General features: G+C 42.0%; 1 protein-coding gene across 1 annotated transcript in view; it reads right to left on the reverse strand.

The window, feature by feature from the left end:
• Positions 1 to 4,802: 4,802 nt before the first annotated feature.
• GTF2F2 (general transcription factor IIF subunit 2) overlaps positions 4,803 to 23,809 on the reverse strand; it is a 185,215-nt gene continuing 166,208 nt past the window's right edge. The window contains exon 9 of the mRNA XM_061629861.1: positions 4,803 to 5,449. Coding sequence (XP_061485845.1) covers positions 5,330 to 5,449 — 120 coding nt within the window. The 3' untranslated portion in view covers positions 4,803 to 5,329. The remainder of the gene's footprint in view (positions 5,450 to 23,809) is intronic.

Raw genomic sequence — 23,809 nt, forward strand, 5'->3', positions numbered from 1 at the left:
CCTTAGTCCTCAAGAGTTTCACTTCTTCCGTCTCAGAAGTGGGGTTCGTCCCCCCCGCTGCTCCCTTTGACATCTTGTCCCAGTCAAGTGAAGAGAGCGTTGAGGGTGATTTAGGTGGCTCTGTCAAGCTGTCAGGCCCAGGATGTGACTCAGGAACCAGACCAGCAGTTGTAGTTAATTCGTGTTTTATTAGGGTAATGTCCAAACAAAGACTGTGTTTTCTCATGAAGCAATACAGGGATACAGGTCCTGCGGCATTGGGAGAAAGTTGACAGAGCAAGGGACTTCTTCCCGCCTGTTCTTTAAGAAGGGGCCGAACGGGCATGCAATCTTTCGCTCCTCCTTAACTGCCCCTCAGGTACTGCCCGCCTTCCCCCCCTTCTCTCCTGTCTTTTCAGCTGTCTGCGTGTGCGCGGTCAGGGGGGAAGCATCACCCCCTCCTCTTCTGAAATTTCCGATTCCAGGATGGGGGATAGGGGAGGGGCTGATGGTAAACTGCCTCCCTGCTTTTCGGCTGTGAGCAGCCCTCCCTCTTCCCCCTCTTGCTCTGAGCCTGAAAGAGGGGGAGGCGTGAGAATGTCCAGGGAGGGCTCAGGCTCCCCGTTGCTAAGCGACCTTATCACTGGCAGTTCCTCTGTTTCGTCTTCGCTCCAAAGGGGGGAAGTTCCTCCCCCTTCCCTCTGCCATCCATCCGAATACTCTTCTCCCAACTCTCTGGGATCCAGCTCCCCGGGATTGGGACCCCAGCTCTGCCTTCCGACACAGCCCCACTGGTGGCGGGGAGTGTTGCCTAGCATGGTTGCTCCCACTCTTATGATTTGGACCAGCATCAGGTCATGGGACACATGCTCAATGACCAGATGCTAATGCAGATTGCAGAGCAGGAGCTACATCTGCCCAGCCCTCAGCAGCAGGGCCCATCAACTACAGGGGCCCTTGGCTAGTGCCCAACCTGGCCACCTGCTGGTGCTGGGCCTGCTTGGGACACTTAGCCTGGCCCATCTTAAGCCTGCCTGGCCAATCTTATCTCTATTGCTGCCCAGTAGAGATTGAACGATCTATCAATTTCGGTTCTTTCAGTTTCTCATTTTTCCAATCTAAAATTCAGTTCTTCAGATTTCTGCAGCAATTTGCAATTTCTTTTTTTAAAAAACCTTCATGAAAATCCAGCATTTTAGTGCAAATTTCTCCTAAAAAGCACATTTTTGTAGGCAGTTTTGACTAATGTACACATTTTTGCAAGCAATTTGTCATATAATGCATAATGTTATTTTCACTCATGTATTCATTTTTATGCACATTTTCCCCTAACATGACAGTCAGTCACAGCAACGCCTCTTCCCCCTCTTTTTTGCTGCTGTGTTGAGAATGAGATCCTTGTCAATTCCTTCTCCCACAATAGCAGAAGTCCCTAGGAGCCAATGAGCATGAAAGGGGAGTGTGTTAGCTACTGAAGAGAATCCTCTCAGTTGCTGACTTGTCTCCTTTCACTCTGATAGGCTCCAAATCAGCGAGAAAGGACAAGGAAGTATGTTAGAAGACTCTTCTCAGTGGCTAACACACCCCTTTCATGCTGATATACTCATGGGATGCTGGAGACACAGGGACCCTGCTCCCAAAAAGTAAAGGGTCTAAGACTCCCTGAGAAGTCAGATGACTATACCACTGTGAACAATTGCAGCCAAACTTCCCAGTATGTGAATTCTCTTTTACCACTACTGGGCAAGAAACAAACCACCATGCAACCAACAAGGTGCATCATCAGTGGGTTTAAGGGGGTTGAGCTGAGCATCTCCAATCACTGCTGTTGCTTCTATGGATATAAGGGAGCGAGGATAAAGGTAAATGAAATGCAAATAGAAAAAGACAGTGATGATTTCTTAAATGCAATACCACACCAACCACAACAAGATTCCTATGAGTAAGGTAGAAAACTCAGCATCCCACAATCAGTCAGGATTCCTAACCAAAAACCCAAACTAAAAAAATCCTAGCAGCCAGTCAGCCAAGGTCACAGAAATCTCCATGCAGCACAACCTGACCTGGGGACTGCAGTTAGTGTAGAATGCTGCGGCACGATTGCTGACATGAGTGAGATCCTATCAGCACATAATACCTCTGCTCTGAAATCTGCACTCCAGACCAAGTTCAAGGTGTGCTTCCCATGTTATGGGAAGTACTTATTCTGCTCTTGTAAGAAATCAGACCTTTACTGTGGCAGCACCTACGCTTTGGAACTTCCTGCCTACTAACATTAGGCAGACGCCTTCATTGTACTCTTTTCAGCACCTGCTAAAACATTTTTGTTTAGGCAAAACAGGTATTGTGTTTTTTATCTGTTTTTAACTCGGTTTTATTATTTTGAACGTTTTAAATACCTGTCTCTATTTTTGCCAATAATTTTATTGTTTTAATTCCTTCTGTAAACCGCTTTGAGATTTTTTTACAGTAAAGTAGTATATAAATGTTGTAAATAAAATAAAATGAATCTGCCTTGTACTGGCTCAGGCCATTAGGTACTATCTAGCTCAGTACTGATGACACATGGACTAGCATTGGCTCTCCAGGATTCCAGGCAATAATCTTTTCCAGAGATTGAATTTTGGATGCAAAGCATATGCCCTGCCACTGAGCTACAACCCTTCCCGTTTAAAAAAGTATCTTTTAAAATTGTTCTTTTCAATTCACTAATAAATGCACATCATAGCTCGGAGGATCCACACCATTCATTTAAAGCACATTCAACACACATTTGAAGCAGATGAATCACACCACAGAATCATGGGAACTGGAGTTTGTTAAGGGTGGTGGGAACTATAAGTGTGAGGGAGAAACTACACTTCCCAGGATTATTTAGGGGAAGTCATGTGCTTTAAATGTATTGTGTGGATCTACTTAATAAATTTTGCCTGCATGTAAGTCATTTTAATTAGTTTTTAAAAATGGAAATCAGCTATAAAGTTTACTGGGTGACCATAGGCTACACACCATCTCTCAGCCTAATCTGCCCCTCAGGATGAAAACAAAGGGGAACCATGACCACTCCACACTTAAAATGTAGAAGAAATAATAATGTACAACCATAGTGTGAAATCAGATACTTACTGGGATATAGTATTAAGAAATACTTATATAAGCATGACTGTCAACTATATTTATACTGCAATCCTATGTTTGTTTACTCAGAAATAACTCGCAATGTATTCAATGGGGCTTACTCAAACAGGGAAGAACTGCAACCTCAAGAGATAAGGAACTTCACTCACCCAGCCAAAATTCAGAATCATGCCAGTTTCAGCTGTTTTGCAACTGTTTATTCTTGTTTTTAAGGTTATTGGATTTTAAAGGAATTTATTTCTTATTGTAAGCTACTAGTTAGCTACTTCACAGGGTTGTTTGAAAGACTCCATATATACACACACACTGGAGATGTAAAAATACATACACCCCATATAATATTTTATTGTCAAAACCAGCTGGTCATTGCAGATTTTTTTTAAAAAAAATCAGTATTAGTTTACTACATAATAGCAGTGATACCTAAGTAAGCCCTGCCTAATTGCTTTAAAAAATAGGATTGGAGAGGGAGAGAAAGATTTACAACACAAACACAATTTTTTGCTATGTTCACTCAAAAGTCCCATTGATTTACAGCACAATCCTAACGTCTACTCAAAAGTAAATCCTATTGAATTCAATGGGGTTTACTCCAGGTATATGGGATTAGCATTGCAGCTTTACTCCCAGAAAAGAGAGTATTGGATTAAAGCTTCATATTGGGAAGGTTTTCAAAACACTGCCCTCTTCAACAGCCTAAGAAAATTTAAACTTGTTTGACTTGTGCACATGAGCGAAAAAGACTGAAAGCTATATACTTACTCAATGTATGAGATTTTCAGATAAGCAGGAAAAAACAACAGTTTTCTAGCCTTAAATTGCGGTGGTGACTGGTGTTTTGGTGTATATCTCATGAACAAGACCACCTAGAACCTTATTTTTTAAAAAAATGAAACCTGAGAGTCCGGAGATTAAGGTGAATCGCCCAGAGACCCAGAGAGGACCACAAAAATCCAAATTCGTAGGGCAGTATATTATCTCAGAGAGGAGGTCAGGTCTCCCGCTCCCCGATAGCTGCCCAATTTCCCTGCTTTTTAAAGTTTGATAGAAATATCTGTTGGCTATAGGTACGTTCTTAAACTGCAAGGTGGTTTTTTTTGCCCATTAGTGAATAAAGAGTACACATGGGCCAGCCTGTGACTAAAAAATTGTCCATGATAGTCAAATTGTTGGAGAAGGCCCATATTTGGTTTCTCTTCTTTCCCCTTTGTGTGGTATTGTACATAGGAATCAGTTATTCTCTCCAATTTTTCCTTTCTTGATTTCTGTTTGCAACTACTAGCCACTCACTGAAGAAAAATGCACAAAATCAAAATTCCCTCTGTTTACTGGCTCACTCGGATCTTTTCCCTCCTTCCAGCTGTTTCCTAGGAAGCTGTTCCTGGCTCCAAATTTTTGTAAAAATGTGCAGGATTTAGAAGCAGTAAAGGCTTCATGCAGACCTACATATTTGAAGAGAGAGAGAGATTAACTCTGAAACTTAGTCATGTTCAGCAGCATCTTATTTTTTCTAGTTCCTGGAAAGGTTGGTTATGCAGAATACTGATTGGCTGGCCTTTTCGGCAATCTTGAAGCCACCATGAATTTAAATTTAAAAGCAGTAAAGCAGAAACAAGCATTTTGTATTTGTAGAAATGAGAACTACTTTTTTAAATACAGAAACCAAGTATTTTATTTTAATACAAATAAATCATTTTGTTTTGTTCCTTACTGTACTTAAATGTTTTTCTCGGCAATTATGTTGTATTAATTTCCTTTTCCCATCATCTTTTTCAAAATCTCTCTCCTTGTGCTAAGATTTCTGAATCTATTCAAAATATGTTTCACTTCTGGTTATTCTTGATAAGGCATAATTCTAATAGTTGAACAGCATCCCATGATATGGTCAGGACCACTCAGGATTTTAGTAATGGAATAAACTCAGCCTTCTCCCTTACTAACATTGTTATATTTTTACAAAATGAAAAAACAACAATAAAGGTCAATTATTACAAAGAAACCTAATACAAATTTACTCTATAAATAATATGTTTATCAAAAATGAAAACATGAACTTACAATTTTTTTGCAGAATCTTTTTAAAAATGAAGCTGGGCTTATGACAATGCTTATTACAAATTATTAACTCTTAGCATTTTAAGGGTGAATTGTTCAGCAGCTCTTTCTGTTCCCACAACCGACAACATCCTTGCTGGCTTGATTAACAGTTGTGCTAATCGCTCTTATCTTCACCTTGATAATGTCTGTATTCTGGCTTAAGTTCCCAAGTGTTCTTGTGTGTCCCCTTAACATTGTAGATGCCAATCTCTCTTAAAATTTCTTTCAAGTAGCTCTGGAAAAGAAAAAGAAAATTATTTCGTTTGATATCAACATACACAAAAAGATGGCACTAAAATAATCTAACATATACCAGAAATAGCTGCTTTGTTTAACAGAGGAATTTTCTTCTGCACACATTGTCAAAAGCTGTGAAATAATTACTCTCTGCTTACCTTTGTTGTAGAATGCATTAATCCCTTAATTGCAACACTTTTCTTTAAGAGTGCATTTAACTCTGAATCATGTTCATGGGAAGAGCACAACTGCTGGGCCACAAAAGACAAAGGCTCTTGAGCACAGACAGTATTCACAAAGGAATACAAAATAAAACAGTTCAGGTAGTTACTATGATGATGCAACAGGTGTTCACAGACGGTGTCATAGCCAGGGCTGTGTGTTTGTGTGTAGGTGGGACAAAAGTCTTCAACAAACTTGTTAAGTTATATCAACAAACTTGTTAAGTTAACTTAACTTGTTAACTTATATCAGCAGTGGGGAAGTCTTCAGACTACTGGCCCAATTAGGTCCACCAGGCCTCTAAATTTGGCCCATGAGGCCATTTAGGGCAAACCACACCCACCTGTCAGTCACCTGACATCATATGAAGTCAGACTCAGGGATATGTTGTTTGATTTAAACAGTAAAATAAGGGACCTATGTGTAGCTTTTATTTGTAAGCCGCCCTGAGTTCCAATTTTGGAAAAAGGGCGGGGTAAAAATAAAGATTCATTCATTCATTCATTCACCTGTTCTCTCTAATCTTGGCGCTGAACACCACAGCAAAGATGGAGATAAGCCTCTACCTGCTGTCTTTTAATGAGCAGGTAGAGGCATTTCTTCCTGCCTGCTGCTTTTTTGCAGGCACAGGCTTATGTCCAATCCAGTTCACTGTCAAAGAGCAGGCAGCAGAGGCTGTGGGGAAGGGCCATAGCCCAGTGATAAAGCATCTGCTTTTGATGCAGCAGGTCCCAAATTCAATCCCCAGCATAGCTCTAGGTAGGACTGAGAAAGACCTCTCCCTGGAGAGCTGCAGCCATTCAGTGTTGCCAATACAGAGTTAGATGGACCAATGGTCTGACTTGGTTCAAGGCAGCTTTCTATATTCCAGTTCCCTACCACTGTCTTACACAAAGCCATTGCTTTAGCTGCAGTTTGAAGGGAAGGACTAGCATGGGGAAGAAAAGAGTATTAGCTCTTTCTCATGTGCTATTTTCCTGATACCCTGTTGCTGCTTTTATGTCTTCTGAGGGAAAAGGATGAGCCTGAGGTACTGGTCTTTCCTTCAAAATTATAGCTGTGGTAGCTTCAATGTATAAAACAAAACTTTTAGTTCCACCATTAGGCTGCAATCCTATGAATTCAGCAAGCAGATGTGCTTAGGCTATAGATAATATTTCCTTTAAACTTGGCAAATAAAAAGAAAATGAGAGACTATTTTGGTCCTTAAAAGTTTAACACTAGCTCTTTGAATTGAACCCAGATATAAACTGGTAAGCAGTGAAGCCAGTATAATACCAGAGTAATATGCGCAATGTGCTTTGCCCTAGTTGAAACACTGGCAGTTGTGTCCAGAGCTATCTGAAGTTTCCAAGCACTTTTTGAAGGCAGCCCTATGTGGAACGCATTACAGGAACCCAACCTGGATATGAGTCCATGAGATGAAGTTCCATACTATATCTAAACAAACTAAGAATCTCAGCACTATCCTTACTGAAACTGTAAATTGTGTTCTTCCAGCTTGTTCAAATTTCCCAGAGGTGCCAAGGAATTCTCTGCAATATTTTAAATACAAATTTCCCATTATTTCTTGCTCTTCGCAGCATACAACAGCTGAGGTTTATAACCCAAGAAGCTATATAGGGATTGGATTTTCCAACTCTGCAGTTATGTGAACTGAAAAACTAAATCTTCTATTTCTTATAATAAATACATGCAATAAATATGGGCTGCTACTGTTTTGTGTTGCATTACTATCTAAAGAGATTTTCAGTAGTGACAAAAGGAATAATATTTAATGGCATCCTTGAGTTTATTACATGAATTTTTAAATTATAACAAAGCAGTATCACAGAATCATAAAGTTGGAAGGGGCTTATAAGGCCATCCCCCTGCTCAACGCAGGAATCCTAATTAAAGCATGCAAATAACTAAATTTACAAAAGTTGAGATTAATTATAATAGTTACAGTTCAATAGATCATCAACTCAAGTCATTCTTCACACAGCAATCCATTTCCTCTTACCCTCACAATTCTTACTCTCCCTTGTGTGAAGCTGTGTGCCTCACTGATTTCTCAGCTTCTGAGTCCACATTCAGAACTTTTCAAAGCCTCTATCACCCCAGCCCCCCCACAACATAGTCTCTTCTGTTCTAAAACCTTGTATGTGTATTTTCTACCAACAAAATTAGCCTCTGTCTAACATCACTAAATGATCACTGCACTGATTCTCAACACTGCACTGACTCTGATTCTCAACAACTAGAACATTCTGTGATATCACAGCAAGCCAAAAAAAATGGGAGACATCTTGCAAACAGGTGCAATATCTGAAACCAGCTCCTCTGAAGGAAGCAAAAGGGCAGAGGAAAGACACTGAAGGTCCAGTTATTTATTGGAGAGGGGGCGCTTGAATCCAGAGTTTGATTCTGCTATAGAATTAGTGGACATCTGCTCATGGGAAGCTCCTGCTGGTGAGAGGATGGAAAGCAACTTCCTAATTCCACCTTCCTTGTGTATCTCCTGGTGCACTGTCCACATCCACTTCTGCTCTGGACACTTGGAGAACACACCAGAACAGTGTGGGGGAATCAGAAAAATTCCCCCCTCCATCTGCAGTATTCTCCACTGGATCTAAAACATTCTGTGAACAGCAGGCACCCTTTGATTCATGGAAGATACACTTAGGATCCTAGGCATTGTCTTAATGTGTTGTTCATGTATAGAGTCTTGCTGAACTGATAGAGGAGTGAAGCAAACTTTTAGCCCTGACCCTGACATTACCTTTTACTTTTATTTTTAGCTCTGACCCTGACTTGACCAGGGGCTCCTACTGAGAGGAAGGGTGGGATGTAAATCAAATAAGCAAACAAAAAACAAATACATTGCTGCTCCTTTGGGCAGCAACGGGTGTTGCACATGGTTGTCTGCAGTGAAATTCCAACACATTTCGTCATGTGTTGTTTTACTGTGCTTTTTACTGTGATTTTAGAGTTATTTTTATTACTCTGATTTTAATAAAAATCCTAGGTAGATTGGATTTATTTTATTTGGAGTATTGTTATCTGACCAGAACCCCAAGGTCACAACAGAAGTAGCCAGCTTTTTTGCAGCAGCTACTGAATGTCGAAAAGTAATGATTAAACAATTCTTTTTAATTATAATATTTTAATTTTATTGTTTTAATATGCAGTAAGAGGGTATCTCACAAGAGTGATTATATTTAATGCTTCTTTTAAGTACTTGTTGTGCATTTGTATATGTTCAGTTTGGTCTATGACCGTAAATAAAAAATCAATCAATTCCAACATGGTGGTGTTTTCCCCTGGGATGAAGAGAAATGGCATGGGACCTTTCATTTTGCATGGCAGAAAGAAGCTAGCAGCAGGAGCTACTCAGATGTCTGCTTGTCTTTGCTAGGCAAAGTTTGTCTGCTAAGTATTAAGAAATAATGAGAGAGAGAGGGAAGGGAAGGGAAGGGAAGAAAAGGAGGAGAAAACCACTCAACAGCTGCCTCATCTCACAGCAAGACCCCCATCATCATTTGAACAAAATTGTGCATCCCACTGACTTTTAATGTACTTTGGGGGGGGGATAACAGGGTGTAAGTAACGGGGAGGCGAGAGGGAGTAAAACCTTTGGGTGTGGGTGAGGATGAGTTGTGGGGGAGGTAAATCTGAAAGAATAAGAGAAAACTATGGCTTATAAAGAACAGTTTTGTATGTCAAGCATCAGACCATCCTCAGACCTCTGCCTTGTGCTAAGGCCAAGTAAATTGTCCTTTAGCACCATCAGTTTACCTCCCATGGAAAGGGTTTCTGTTGGTGAAGAAAACTGTAGGTTAAAAGGAGTGGTTAGGCATTTGAGACTCAGACCGAACTTCTGCCTTGTACCCAGTTTATGGTATTTGGCAACTTACTTTTCTCCACCTAGTCCAGCACTATCTCTGTAGCAGTGGCCAGTCAAATGCCTCTGGGAAGCTTAAATGCAGCAAGGCATAAGGACAACAGGATTCCCCAGCACTTAGTATAGGAACAAGAGAGGTTGTTAACCAATGTCTAGCCTTCAAAAATGCAATTATCTAAGAGTCAGCCTTAGCCAGACAGATGTTGTGGAAGTGCAGACTATCTTCAGTCCAAGTCTAAAACCAATGCATAAATGTCTAAATCTAAAATGAATGTGTAATCTTCAAAAAACAGTATCCATGAGCCTTACTGAAGGCAGGTGGTGTACATGTAACAAGGGCAGGAAGTACTATCGTTAATAAAAGTCTAATGTCTTAAAAACAAAAAAAAATTCTAGGAGCCTTACCCAGGTAGGTACTGTGGAGGTGAGTACTGTTGTTTTAGTACAACTATAAAAACTATTGTCTAAGTCTAAGACCAATGTTAATAAAGAACATGTGTAAAGCTTAAACAAAACCAACACCTCTGCATTAGGGACGCCAAATTCTCAGTTCTGAAGATTTTGTGCCACGCTATGTAGGCTTCTAAATGTGACTGTGTACACGTTTTGTTGCTTAGAGAAACAAAAAGAAAACACACAGGTGGTGTGTGGTAGTGGTGCATGGCATGCACATACGTTACAAGATGTTTCATAGCAAATTGTAAAACACCACCACAAGATTCCTGGATACAGCTCTACTCTCTCTTCCCTCCTCCTCCCTTCCCACTAGCAAACATAGGGAACTGCTTATCAGTCTCTTCCCACCAAACAAAATCTCACACTGCTATGAAAACCACTAGCCATACTCTCTTCATCCTGCAAAAAAGCTACAGGAATTTCACAGGTTTCTGTTAGCTTACATCTTCTCGGAGTGCTAGCCTTTGCCCTTCAAAGACCCTATACATCAGGGGTCGCCAACCTGTCACTTGCATGAAGGCCTTCAGTGTAGCCCAGAATCTGAGTGTTCAGTTTAAAAAAGAAAGTCTCTAGCTCTCCTAGAAAGAAAGCAATTTCTGTGAAATGAGCCAACCTGGCAGCTCCTGCCTGTCAGTGTTGCTAGTCAATGAGTGAAGTCAGAGCTGTGATTGAAAAGTGAGTTCTTTGGACACTAAGCAACAGGAAGGCCTAGAGAGCTGCAGTTCTGCCTTCCCTTTTAGTGCACTTTTCTTGTATCTGTCTTTTTTTTTTCTAGTTCTTGGAATCTCCATAGTTTGTCCTTACCTTTCCCTAGCAACCAGGATGCATCTTTTCTGTGTTGGGTTCACCTGAGATCAGATAGTGCCTAGAAATTATTTTCTGCAACTACTACTACACAATAACAGTGGGTAAATGTTAAAGAAATCCCCTCCCCCCAAAAGGCAAATGTGAAAACTTTGCAAAGAGGCTTAGGCATGTTTTCTTTTTTGCAGGAGCTAAAAACCAGGAAATCATTAAGAATCCACTGTATAGTTAACAGACAGTAATTAATATACATGCTACTCAGAAGTTTCTTTGTGTTTAATGGGGCTTACTTCCAGGTAAGTAGGTACAGGATGGCAGCTCAGACTTTGCTGTAGGGTTGGGATTGGGGGAAAACAGGGTTTTTGTGTCATTAACAGCTGTATGGCATGCAAAAATTCAACAGGTCAAGCTTTCCCCCTTTTTTAAAGTATGGAAATACAATTATAAGGAAAAGCTTCACCATGACTACTCTCTAATATTGTGTTATGCCATGCCCCCCATGGCAGCCATTTTGTGACTGGTGCCCCCAGCACTCTCTCAAAATTTGAGATGTGTCCTCTGGTTTAAAAATGTTGGGGACCCTTACAATACATCAGTGTCTATGCACTTCTGCCCAAGTCTGGCCTTACTGCAAAGCAGTGTGTTAAAGCCTCTTCATGCAGCAGATTTGGGACACCAATAAAAGGAAGCAAATTTGTTTGACCAGGGGTGGGTAACATTTGGATTCTCTCCCTCTGTGATGCCATCTGCTTTGGCTCTCAGCTGCCCATTTTGTTGCCTTCAAGGAGAAGCACTTTTCAGTCACCAAGTAACTGCAGAAATGTGTTCCCTCCACCCAAGCACCCAAAGGACAAAAGAGCCTGTCCAGAAGTTTGCTCGCCAGCTGGCTTGGGCCTATAATGCCACCACAAGGAAACGACCACCACTACTTTTGGTAAGGGGGAACCCCTGCTGCACCTGAGCATTGGCCTAATAAGCAGAAAGGAAAACAGCAGCAAGACTTATCCAAGCACAACAAAGATAAGTGTGAAACTGTTTGTCTTTACTTTGATAGGATAGTTAATAGACAGGAATGGATGACCATCAGAAACACACTCTCTCTGTGTGTGTGTGTGCGTGTGTGTGTGTAAAAGACTAGAATAGCATACCCAGGGTTCCATTTTCTTTGTTTGGGGTGTTCATTTTATATTGGCATTTGGATTAGAAAAAAACAGCTGCATTAAACAAAGACTTCTAGATCTTAACTTGCAAAATTCACTAGCATTGGCAAATGGGATTTGCTCATCACTGTGCCTACAACCTAACAGGGATTAAATACCTGCTAGGTTTTCAGCAGTATTAATAAAGCAGAGCATTCTCAAGGGCTATATTAAATGCTTTGCCATCAGAAGTTATGGAAGGCTGATTTACTAGGTTGCCATGGTACCTGAGAGATTGTCCCTGCAAAATGTTAGCCCATGTTCTCCTACATTATAATTTTTATAGGGGTATAAGATCTCATTTTATCTCCCCAGAATTTTCTCTACACTTGTGGAACGCAAATGAATTTTATGCCTCTTAGTGGCATATTCCAACTCTAAGATCACAGAAAATATAGCCAAGTTCCTTGCTGGAGTCCTCAAAACTAGATTACGCTTAAAGGGAAGATGAGCTCCAAGTCAAATTTGTTCATGGATTTTGTTAGACTCTTATTTTAGTAACGGCCATTTTGGGGTATGCACATGCTTCTTATTTCTACTTCTTTTGCTGTGGTTGTCTCAATAACCTTACACTATCATCACTGATTGTTTAGTCAATAGACCAAATAAACTGAACTTGAGCTGTCAGAGAAGGTCTTCTTCAAAGAGAACAGAGCACAGGATGCCTGCATTCAACTGAGAAGTGGCTTTGGGTTTGCCGGGAGATCTGGGACAGTGATGGAAGTGGTAATCTTACTATATCTATTCTGAGGTATTTTCTGTTAGTAATATTTTCTTGGAAATCCAAACAGCCACCAATAAGTCACTAGGTGCAGAAACTTTGCACATAAGCTCCACTGTAGCACTTTTGCTATACAACAGCCCTGTACTACAGTGTGTTAGATATTCTCAAGTACCGTATATTCCGGCGTATAAGACGACTTTTTAACCCCGGAAAATCTTCTCCAAAGTCGGGGGTCGTCTTATACGCCGGGTGCTGAAAAAGAGCGGGAAAATTAAGTAAAAAAAAAAGCTGCAGCAGGAGTGGAAGCAGTCGCAGCCGCCGTCCAGAGAGACCGTCGCGGCGAGGAAGGCAACGCAGCGAGGCTCAAGAAGTTACTGCCCTGAGGAGGGAAGCCTCGGCAGAGCCTGAGATGAAATTGACTCGAAACGGTGTTACTGCCATGAGGAGGGAAGCCTCGGCAGAGCCTGAGACGAATTGACTCGAAACGGCCAGATACAGGAGGGAGAAGCCACAAAAGGCTCCCGGGGAGAACTTGGGCAAACGGGGGGTAACGGCGGGAGCTGCAGCCGCAAGCTCCCGCTGGGAATAGAGAGAACCGCAGCCGCAGTCTCTCTGATGGCCGTTAGACGAAAAACAGGAAAAATTAGTGACCCGGGTCAGGAAGAATCCCCCCCCCAAGGGAGTTCCCCAGGAATAACAACAACCTTTTAAAACAGCAAGCGCGGCCGCCTTGGATTCCTGCCTGGCTTTCTAAGGGTTAAATTATACGGATTGATTCCTAGAGAGGCAGGAAATCTGGGAAGGAGCGTCTGGGTCCTCCAGCGCATGATCTCCTCGCCGTCTTGCCTTCTGCACGATCCTTGGAGGCTGATGCGTGGAGGGAGCAAAGCCATCTTACCGCGAGGTTCCTCCTTCAACCCGGAGCAGCCTGAAATAGGAGGCAAAGTTTCACCTCCGCCTCTGTCCAGCCCGCCCCATCCGCGCGGGGAAGCTGGCCTTTCTCCTCCGCGCCCAGGAGGACCTGGTGAGCTCCCAGCCACGCTTGTCCACTTGGGTGAAGGGACAGAAAGAGAGAGAGAGAGGTGAGGCGGGTTGGAGAGAAGGGGACGGGGAAGTCCCAAGTGGGGTTTCCAGCCAGAATCTGGAGGGAAAAGACTTGGGGAGGGGGGCGCTGAGAAGATCAATCGAAATCTCCCCTCCTCAGTGGGGCGATGTTCTGGGCCACGTGATAATCCCTGGATTTAGGAGCATAGTAAACTACCTTATATAAGACTTATATAGTTTATACGGCGAGTATATCCCAAACTCTATATTTTAACTGGAAAAGTTGGGGGTCGTCTTATACGCCCAGTCGTCTTATACGCCGGAATATACGGTACATAATAATGTTGGATAAACACAGAATTACACTGATGCAAGTCACTCTGTTTCAGTCCCATCTCCAATCCATATTAGCAATGCATTAAAAAGGGTTGTTCGAAGGTATTATTTCAGCACCGTGAGCTCAGCCTACAACGTGGGGATAACAACAATGGATTATGAAAGTCTTTCTCTCTCAGCTACAACCCCTGGGAGTAAGGAAAATAACCCCCTCCAAGTCCCAAACAAGCAGACCGCTGGCTGTAAGGGTTGGTTTCTCGAACCATAGCATCCCAGCTGGCTGAACTTGGAATGCTGCAGTTGAAGAGCCCGATCCTTGTGCTGCTGTGAGTGAGCTCAGCAGTCATGTCAGAGCAAAACCCTCACCACTGAATGAAGGCTGTGGGCAGTGGGCCCAGAGCTTGGAAAAGTTACTTTTTTTGAACTACAACTCCCATCAACCCCAGCCAGCATGGCCACTGGATTGGGCTGATGGGAGTTGTAGTTCAAAAAAAGTAACTTTTCCAAGCTCTGACAGTGGCACGGGAGAAGACTGGGTGAGCTACTGTGGGTATTGCCCCAAAATACCTCCTTGTGGTTGCAGGCCTGAGACAGAGAAAGAAAAAGACATATTTTAGTTTTGGAACAGGAGGACCATAATCTTTAAACTTCCAACTCATGCGATATACTTTATATTCGACTTTCTTTCTTGTTTCTTCTCTGAGTGAAGACAGATAAAACATTTTAATCATGGTGGAAGCAGTTTGAATATACATTCCAGAATGGGTTCCATTTCCAGAGTGTTTTCAAGGCAGCAAATGCATGTTCAAACCACTGGCACTAAACCTAAAATGTTAGATCTGTTTTCAGTATGCATCCCATCATTTCAACGCTCTAAGGATCATTTGTACAATATCACCCCCACCAGGTGGCAGCAATTCATCATATAAGCAAAAAACACCACAGATAAGGTTTGCAGTGGGGAAGAACCACTAGTATAGGGTGCTTTAGAAAGGGGGGAAACTACTTTGCACATGCCAAGTTGGTTCCATCTATGTATAAATATTTAATGGTGGTCTCTTTTGATAGGGACAATCCCAATCCTGTTGGAAAGAGTTAGAACTGAGTTCACCATTAAAAATCTATGATTTCTATCACAAAACCTTTTAGTACCAATATAAGAAAATACTGTCATGAATTCTTAGCCCTTCTGAAATCCATCCACCCAGTATGTCCCACTACATTTCTTTTACAAGTCAGGAACAGTGTTGATAGTGCTCAGGAATATCTAGAAACATATTTTTTCAAGTACATGACGTCACTGCACCTAATTGTGGGAATGGGAAGAAGAAGCTGCAACAACCAGTTAGTTGCCCATGTTGTCCAGCCAGCATTCAACTCAGGCTGCATGTGGGGAAGGGAGGGGTCAGTGAAACGTTGGAAGCTTTCATTTAGAGCTGTTCCTGTATTGAAGTCCCGTAAAAAAAATCTGTTCTGATTTGTTTAACCAGGAAAACCATCTAGTATACGTATAAGAGAACCAGAAAAACTTGGGTAAACATCACCATAGTCTGGAACAGATTTTCTAGACACCATCTTTCAAAATGGCTGCTGCCCAATTTTAACAGTAACTATTTTGGCTCCCAGAACACTTACAGAATTCATTCTGGTGTCTAAATATATGATTTTGGGGTCAAGGAATTCAATTATAAGCTTCTTAAATTCATATAGATGTTACATTTTATGGTGAACAGGTTTCATGTTTTTTATTAAATAAAAATTGTCATAAATGGCCTTGAACCATCTCTTTCCTGTACAAACACAGGACTGAAGGTTCTTGCCTACTCTTTTTAAGGCTACAAGAAGGTCAGCATATCTGGACATATACATTAGAATTAATACAGGAAGAAATGCAAGTTTCATTTGATCTGAAAAAGTACATTATTTGCCAGAGTGCAAACACTAAGACAACAGTTACCACAAGTATAAATGGTAGGAAAAAAATATGGGAAGCAGCTCACATTAGAGATGATGTTGTGAAAAGACTTAATTATGTGTCAGATGAAGATGAGTTGTGTATTATGTGACTAACCAATGCTACAAAGCATATACTTTGAAAAAAACCCTCTTGATACAATAGCTGAAACACAAGATAAAGAAGAAAGCAAGCGTGAAGATTTGATCAGTATCATGTAAAACGAGGTCAACAGTTCCACCGTGAGTGCCTCCATATTTAGTTATGCCATCAACGCATGTCAGATGTACAGTCTGTGGATGACAAAGACATAACGGTGTGTGGGAGAAGTTTCCAGTAAATGAATCAGAAATATTTTTCCCCGCAGCTACTTATTTTCAAAATGGTGTTTACACTCATGTGGCAGATCTGGAATCAGATACTCTGGTATTTGGTGTGGACATATTGTACCACAAAACATGTTTGGAAGGATATTTAAAGTTGTATGAATATGATATGCAAAATGTATTTGGTGTAAAGACTTCATAAGTAATGAATGAATGTCATTACAGTAGGGCCCCGCTTTACAGCGCTTCGCTTTACAGCGGTCTTAATTAGACGCAATTAGACTAAAGCCCCACTCATACGGCACTTGTTCTGCTTTTACGGTGGTTTTCGGGCATCATGCGCCATTCTATTAAATGGGTTCCACTTTACAGCAGTTTTCGCTTTACAGCGGGGGTCTGGAACATAACCTGCCGTATGAGTAGGGCCCTACTGTATTTCAGATTCGTTAAGCAATTCCTTAGAAGTTCCATACTTTCTGTGAAAACAAGACCAGGACCAGTCTGCAGTACAGATCATGAACTGGTGGTATCGAAAATCAGAGTAAAGCTAAAGAAGAACAACAAAGCAATTTATTTATTTTTTATTTATTTAGTTTAATTTATATACCGCCCTAAGCCCAAAGGCTCTCTGGGCGGTGTACAAAAAGATAAAAAGAAGCACAATATATAAATACAATAAATACAATAAATAATAATAATAATAATAATAAAAACAATCGAACCAAACAACATCCAAAATACGGAAATGCTGTTTAAAATACCAAAATCATAATACCAAAATACAATTTAAATAACATCCCAGAAAAATATAAAGATCAAATAAGGAACAGATTTGAGGCTTTAAACTTAGTTGACAGAGAACCAGAAAAACTATGGATTGAAGTCAGAGACATTATCAGGGAAGAATGCAAAAAGACAATACCTCTAGTTAAAAAGAGAGAAAGACCTCAATGGATGACTGACGAAACACTTAAAATGGTTAAAGAGAAAAGGAAAGCAAAAGCAAAAGGAGATAGAAACAGGGTCAGAAGCCTAAATGCAATAATACAGGGACTAGTATGTAGGGACAAAGAGAACTATTTCAATAGTTATTGTACAGAAAGAGAAAAGGACAACAAAAAAGGTAGAACAAGAGCCCTATTCCAAAAGATTAGAGAAATTAAAGGGAAATTTAAACCAAGAGTAGGTATGTTGAATAATAAACAGGAGAACCCACTGACTGACATAGATAAAATAAAAGGAAGATCAATCAATCAATCATTATTTATTACAGTCAATGACCAGCACTATAAAATGTAAAAACAGTAAAACAATAAAACATAGTATTATACAGAGGAGGAAACAAGGGCAGCAGCCTGAAATAATATGGTACTAATGTTGTTAGATTAAGACATCAGTGGCCCACCGAAGATTAACTAATATTGTTATATGCCATCATCACTCTCCTGCAGGTAACAGCCGAAGCACAGAATCTTGCCACTTTGGCTGTCACCTGCTAGTTCCTGTCGGAGGGTAAATATTCTAAATAAAATGCATCAGACTTCCCTGGGATTTTTTGGAGAACTGGGTTAATAAGATCGAATCAGGAGTCTCGATAAAATGGACAATACAACAATACATGTACAACTGTTTCCACACTTCCTGTATCACAGGGACAAAAGCGCTCCTGTACTGGCACCTTGCTAAATCTGCCTTCTAAAAGTGCAGAAGGTAAGACATTAAGTCTATCAAGCGTGAAAGCTTTTCTGTGTTTAGGAATAAAAGGAAGATGAAAACAATACACTGAAGAACTATATAAAAGAGATGCAAGCATGACAGATTCATACAAGGAGGAACCGTATGATGAAGAACCAGAAATTTTAGAATGTGAGGTGGAAGCTGCTCTTAAAATACTTGGAAGAAACAAATCACCGGGAACAGATGGTATACCAATAGAGATGCTACAAGTTACTGAGACTGAATCTGTCCAAATTTTGACAAAAATTTGTCAACAAATATGGAATATAAAACAATGGCCCACAAACTGGAAGCATTCAATATACATCCCAATTCCAAAGAAAGGGCATCCCAGGGAATTGCAGTAATTATCAAACTATTGCCTTAATATCCCATGGAAGTAAAGCAATGCTCAAGATTCTACAACAAAGGCTCTTACCATATATGGAGCGAGAAATGCCAGATGTCCAAGCTGGATTTAAAAAGGGAAGAGGTATCAGAGATCAAATTGCAAGCATACGTTGTAATGGAAAGGACCAAGGAATTTCAGAAGAAAATCACCCTGTGCTTACAGCAAAACCTTTGATTGTGTAGATCACAAAAAACTATGGAATGCTTTAAAAGACATGGGGGTGCCACAGCAACTGATTGTTCTGATGCGCACTCTATACTCTGGACAAGAGGCTACTGTAAGGACAGAATATGGAGAAACTGATTGGTTCCCCATTGGAAAGGGTGTGAGACAGGGGTGTATTTTATCACCCTGTTTGTTTAATCTATACGCACAACATATCATACAGAAAGCGGGACTGGACCAAGATGAAGGAAGTGTGAAAATTGGAGGGAGAAATATCAATAATTTAAGATATGCAGACGCTACTATACTACTAGCAGAAATCAGTAATGATCTGAAACGAATGCTGATGAAAGTTAAAGAGGAAAGCACAAAAGCAGGACTACAGCTGAACATCAAGACTAAAGTAATGACAACAGAAGATTTGTGTAACTTTACAGTTGACAATGAAGACACTGAATTTGTCAGGGATTATCAATACCTCGGCACAGTCATTAACTAAAATGGGGACAATAGCCAAGAAATCAGAAGAAGGCTAGGAGTGGGGAGGGCAGCTATGAGAGACTAGAAAAGGTCCTCAAATGCAAAGACATATCGCTGAACACTAAAGTCAGGATCATTCAGACCATGGTATGGATGTGGAAGTTGGACAGTGAAAAAAATGGGTAAGAGAAAAATCAACCCATTTGAAATGTGGTGTTGGAGGAGAGCTTTGCGCATACCATAGACTTCAAAAAAGATAAATAATTGGGTGTTAGAACAAATTAAACCAGAACTATCACTAGATTTGAGAGGGCCCCAATCAGTGTAGTGACGGGTCGAGGGAGATATGGCGTTGTGAGGAGGACTTGCCAGGTAAGGGGAACGCAGCCCAGGCAGTTAATGACTGTGCCTTGTTCCAGTCCTCCCCACACCCGCAGGTTTGTTGGTTGCCCTATCAGCCAGCTCTCAGGCCTCCGGATGCTGCTCCTAAATGCCAGATCGGTGCATAATAAGATCTCCCTCATTCACGATTTAATTGTGGATGAGGCAGCCGATCTGGTATGTATAACAGAGACCTGGGTGGGTGAGCAGGGAGGAGTCAGTCTCTCCCAGCTATGCCCGCCAGGATACCTGGTCCAGCATCAGGGTAGACCTGAGGGTCGGGGAGGGGCGGTTGCTGTGGTCTATAGGAGTTCCATCTCCCTCTGCAAGCACCCTGTCCATGTGACTACTGGTCTGGAGTGTTTGCACCTTATACTGGGTCAGCGGGACAGACTGGGGATTCTGTTGGTGTACCGCCCACCCTGCTGCCCAACAAACTCCCTAGCTGAGCTGACGGAGGTGGTCTCAGGTGTACTGTTGAGATCCCCCAGACTGTTGGTTCTGGGGGATGTCAACATCCATGCCGAGGCCACCTTATCTGGGGCGGCTCAGGATTTCATGGTCTCCATGACAACCATGGGACTGTCCCAATATGCCATTGGCCCAACACATGTAGCAGGGCATACTCTAGATTTAGTTTTTGCATCTGGACATGGAGTTGGTGATGTGAATGTGGGGAGCCTTACATCAGTCCCTCTGTCATGGACAGATCACTGTTTAGACTTACAGTGGCTTTTCCCCTCTGCAAGGGTGGGGGACCTATGAAGTTGGTCCGCCCCCAGAGACTAATGGATCCGGATGGTTTCCAAAGGGCTCCGGGGAGTTTTCCGGCTGATAAGGCTGGCGCTCCTGTCAAACTCTTGGTTGAACTGTGGAATACAGAAATGACCCAGGTGGTTGACACAATTGCTCCTGAGCATCCTCTCCTGTGTAGAGCTTGTACGGCTCCATGGTATACCACAGAGTTGAGAGTGATGAAACAATATAGGAGACGGTTTGAGTGCAGATGGAGACGAACTCCTAGTGGATGCAATTATACACTAGTAAGTGCCTATGGTAAGCTGTATTTAGGGACAGTGAGGGCAGCAAAAAAACAATATTTTGCTGCCACTATCAAATCATCAATCTGCTGCCCAGCAAAGCTCTTCAGAATTGTCCGGGGGCTATTACACTCTGGCCCCAGGGACATGGTAGAACCATCTGAGGCCCGCTGTAATGAATTTGCTAGGCACTTCCAGGATAAAATCTCTAGCATCCGCCAGGACTTAGACTCCAGAGTTATAGCAGGTGAATCAAGTGAGGTATCAGAGCACAGCCTTGTCCCGATTTCTTGGATGAGTTTCAGTTGGTGCAGCTTGAGGACGTTGACAAGGTGCTTGGACAGGTTTGTGCAACCACTTCTGTGCTGGATCCTTGCCTTTCTTGGCTAATAAAAGCTAGCAGGGATGGAACAGCCAGCTGGGCCAGGGAGGTGATTAATGCCTCTCTGCGAGAGGGGGTGGTCCCTGGCGGTAGTGAGACCACTCCTGAAGAAACCCTCCCTGGACCCAGAAAATCTTAACAACTATAGGCCAGTAGCAAATGTTCCATTACTGGGCAAGGTCCTTGAATGAGTGGTGGCAGGCCAGCTCCAGACACTCTTGGATGAGACCCATTATCTGGATCCATTTCAGTTGGGTTTCAGGCCTGGTTTTGGCACAGAAACAGCCTTGGTTGCCCTGTATGATGACCTCTGTCAGGAGAGAGACAGGGGGAGTGTAACTCTGTTGATTCTCCTTGATTTCTCAGCGGCTTTCGATACCATCGACCATGGTATCCTTCTGGGAAGACTGGCTGAGTTGGGAGCGAGAGGGACTGCATTGCAGTGGTTCCACTCCTACTTGGCAGGTCGCCTCTAGAAAGTGGTGCTTGGGAACATTGCTCGGCACCCTGGACTCTCCAGTATGGGGTTCCGCAGGGGTCAGTTCTGTCCCCCATGCTGTTCAACATCTACATGAAACCGTTGGGTGCGGTCATCCGGAGGTTTGGAGTGCGTTGCCATCAGTATGCTGATGACACGCAGCTCTATTTCTCTTTTTCATCTTCTTCAGGTGAGGCTGTCAATGTGCTGAACCGGTGCCTGGCTGTGACAATGGACTGGATGAGGGCTAATAAACTGAGGCTCAATCCAGACCAGACTGAGATGCTGCTAGTGGGTGGTTCTTCTGACCGGATGGTGGATGTCCAACCTGTTCTGGATGGAGTTGCACTCCCCCTGAAGGAGCAGGTTTGTAGCTTGGGGGTTCTCCTAGAATCATCTCTGTCACTTGAGGCTCAGGTAGCCTCAGTGGCACGGAGTGCCTTCTACCAACTTCGGCTGGTGGCCCAACTACATCCCTATCTGGACAGGGATAACCTGGCTTCAGTTGTCCATGCTCTGGTAACCTCTAAATTAGATTACTGCAATGCACTCTACGTGGGGCTGCCTTTGAAGACGGTTCGGAAAATGCAGCTTGTGCAAAATGCAGCAGCCAGATTGGTACCAGGGACCAGACAGTCCGAACATATAAAACAGATTCTGGCCCGCTTGCACTGGCTGCCTTTATGTTTCCGAGCTCGATTCAAGGTGCTGGTATTGACCTATAAAGCCTTACACGGCTTGGGACCACAATACCTGATGGAATGCCTCTCCCAATACGAACCCACCCGTACACTACGTTCAACATCAAAAGCCCTCCTCCGGGTGCCTACTCCGAGGGAAGCTCGGAGAATGGCAACAAGGGAGAGGGCCTTCTCATTGGTGGCCCCCAAATTATGGAATGATCTTTTTGACGAAGTGTACCTGGCACCAACACTGTTATCTTTTTGGTGCCAGGTCAAGACTTTCCTCTTCTCCCAGGCATTTTAGCATGTGTTCCATATTGTTTTAAATTTTTAAATTGTGTTTTAAATTGTGTTTTAAAAGATGTATTTTAAATTGTATTTGTTTTTAGTTGTTGTAAACTGCCCAGAGAGCTTGGGCTATGGGGCGGTATACAAGTTTAATAAATAAATAAATAAAATAAAATCACTAGAAGCTAAAATGATGAACCTGAGGTTATCATACTTTGGACACATCATGAGAAGACATGATTCACTAGAAAAGACAATAATGCTGGGAAAAACAGGAGGGAGTAGAAAATGAGGAAGGCCAAACAAGAGATGGATTGATTCCATCAAGGAAGCCACAGACCTGAACTTACAAGCTCTGAACATGGTGGTTTATAACAGATGGTACTGGAGGTTGCTGATTCATAGGGTTGCTGAAGTCGTAATCACCTTAAGGCACATAATAACAACAAGGAATTCCTTATTCTTGAAGAAGTAATACATAAGATGAAATGTAGGACCAAAGAAAAATACACTGAGACTATCAAGCAAGCAGAGAAAATGAAACTGCATCTTTCAACAAAGAATTTACGTAACATGCCCAGCCGAGTTTAATTAACTGACATCTGGGATGTCAGAGCTGTGTGATGACTTCAACCTATTCTCTAGTGATTGTGCCAGTAATTATGAAATGTGTACAGTAGATACTGGAATGCTTTCCTTGAACTAGCCTGCTGGAGTTTCTAATAGTAGCCAACAGAGATGGCGACTAGGATAGCCACCTTCAAGTTATTCAAAATATTCTAACTACCTTCTGCAAATTTGACAGCATTAACTACTTACGGTATATGTCATAATACCTGAAAAAATGAGAATGTTACCAATAGAACATCCTGAAGTTTATCAGAAGTTTGCTACCGGCTATTCTGAAGTACGAGAAAGCAACCAGCCATTCAGTGCTGTCACCTGACATGAAGCTTGAACAAACTATACAATGATCTGAAAAAGATCTCAAAATGAATACTTGAACAGACAAGACAACAAATGTACATCACTGAATGGGAGTTGATATATCATAAGGTGCTAGCAATAAGCAATTATTTCAGAGAAATAATTGGTGGTGGAAGTACCGGCTACAGGAAGGCAACTGTTCATCATGAATTGTCAGGGAATTTATCTTTCAATGTGTTACTGTCTGTTACCATGCTCTGTGAATTAATGATCAGCAGAGGCAATCAATATGAAGTCAGACTCAACTTCATAATTTTATCACCCAACAGTTTGTACCTAGAGAGATCGCTCTCCGTCTCATGAAAATAAAAGAACACGGTGAAGGTTACTTAACATTTAGAAACGGTTTGTGAAGAAAACTAAAAAACTTTCAGACATCATTACAAAGGTGAAAC

This window comes from Rhineura floridana, chromosome 5, assembly GCF_030035675.1.
Source record: "Rhineura floridana isolate rRhiFlo1 chromosome 5, rRhiFlo1.hap2, whole genome shotgun sequence".
Lineage (NCBI taxonomy): Eukaryota > Metazoa > Chordata > Lepidosauria > Squamata > Rhineuridae > Rhineura > Rhineura floridana.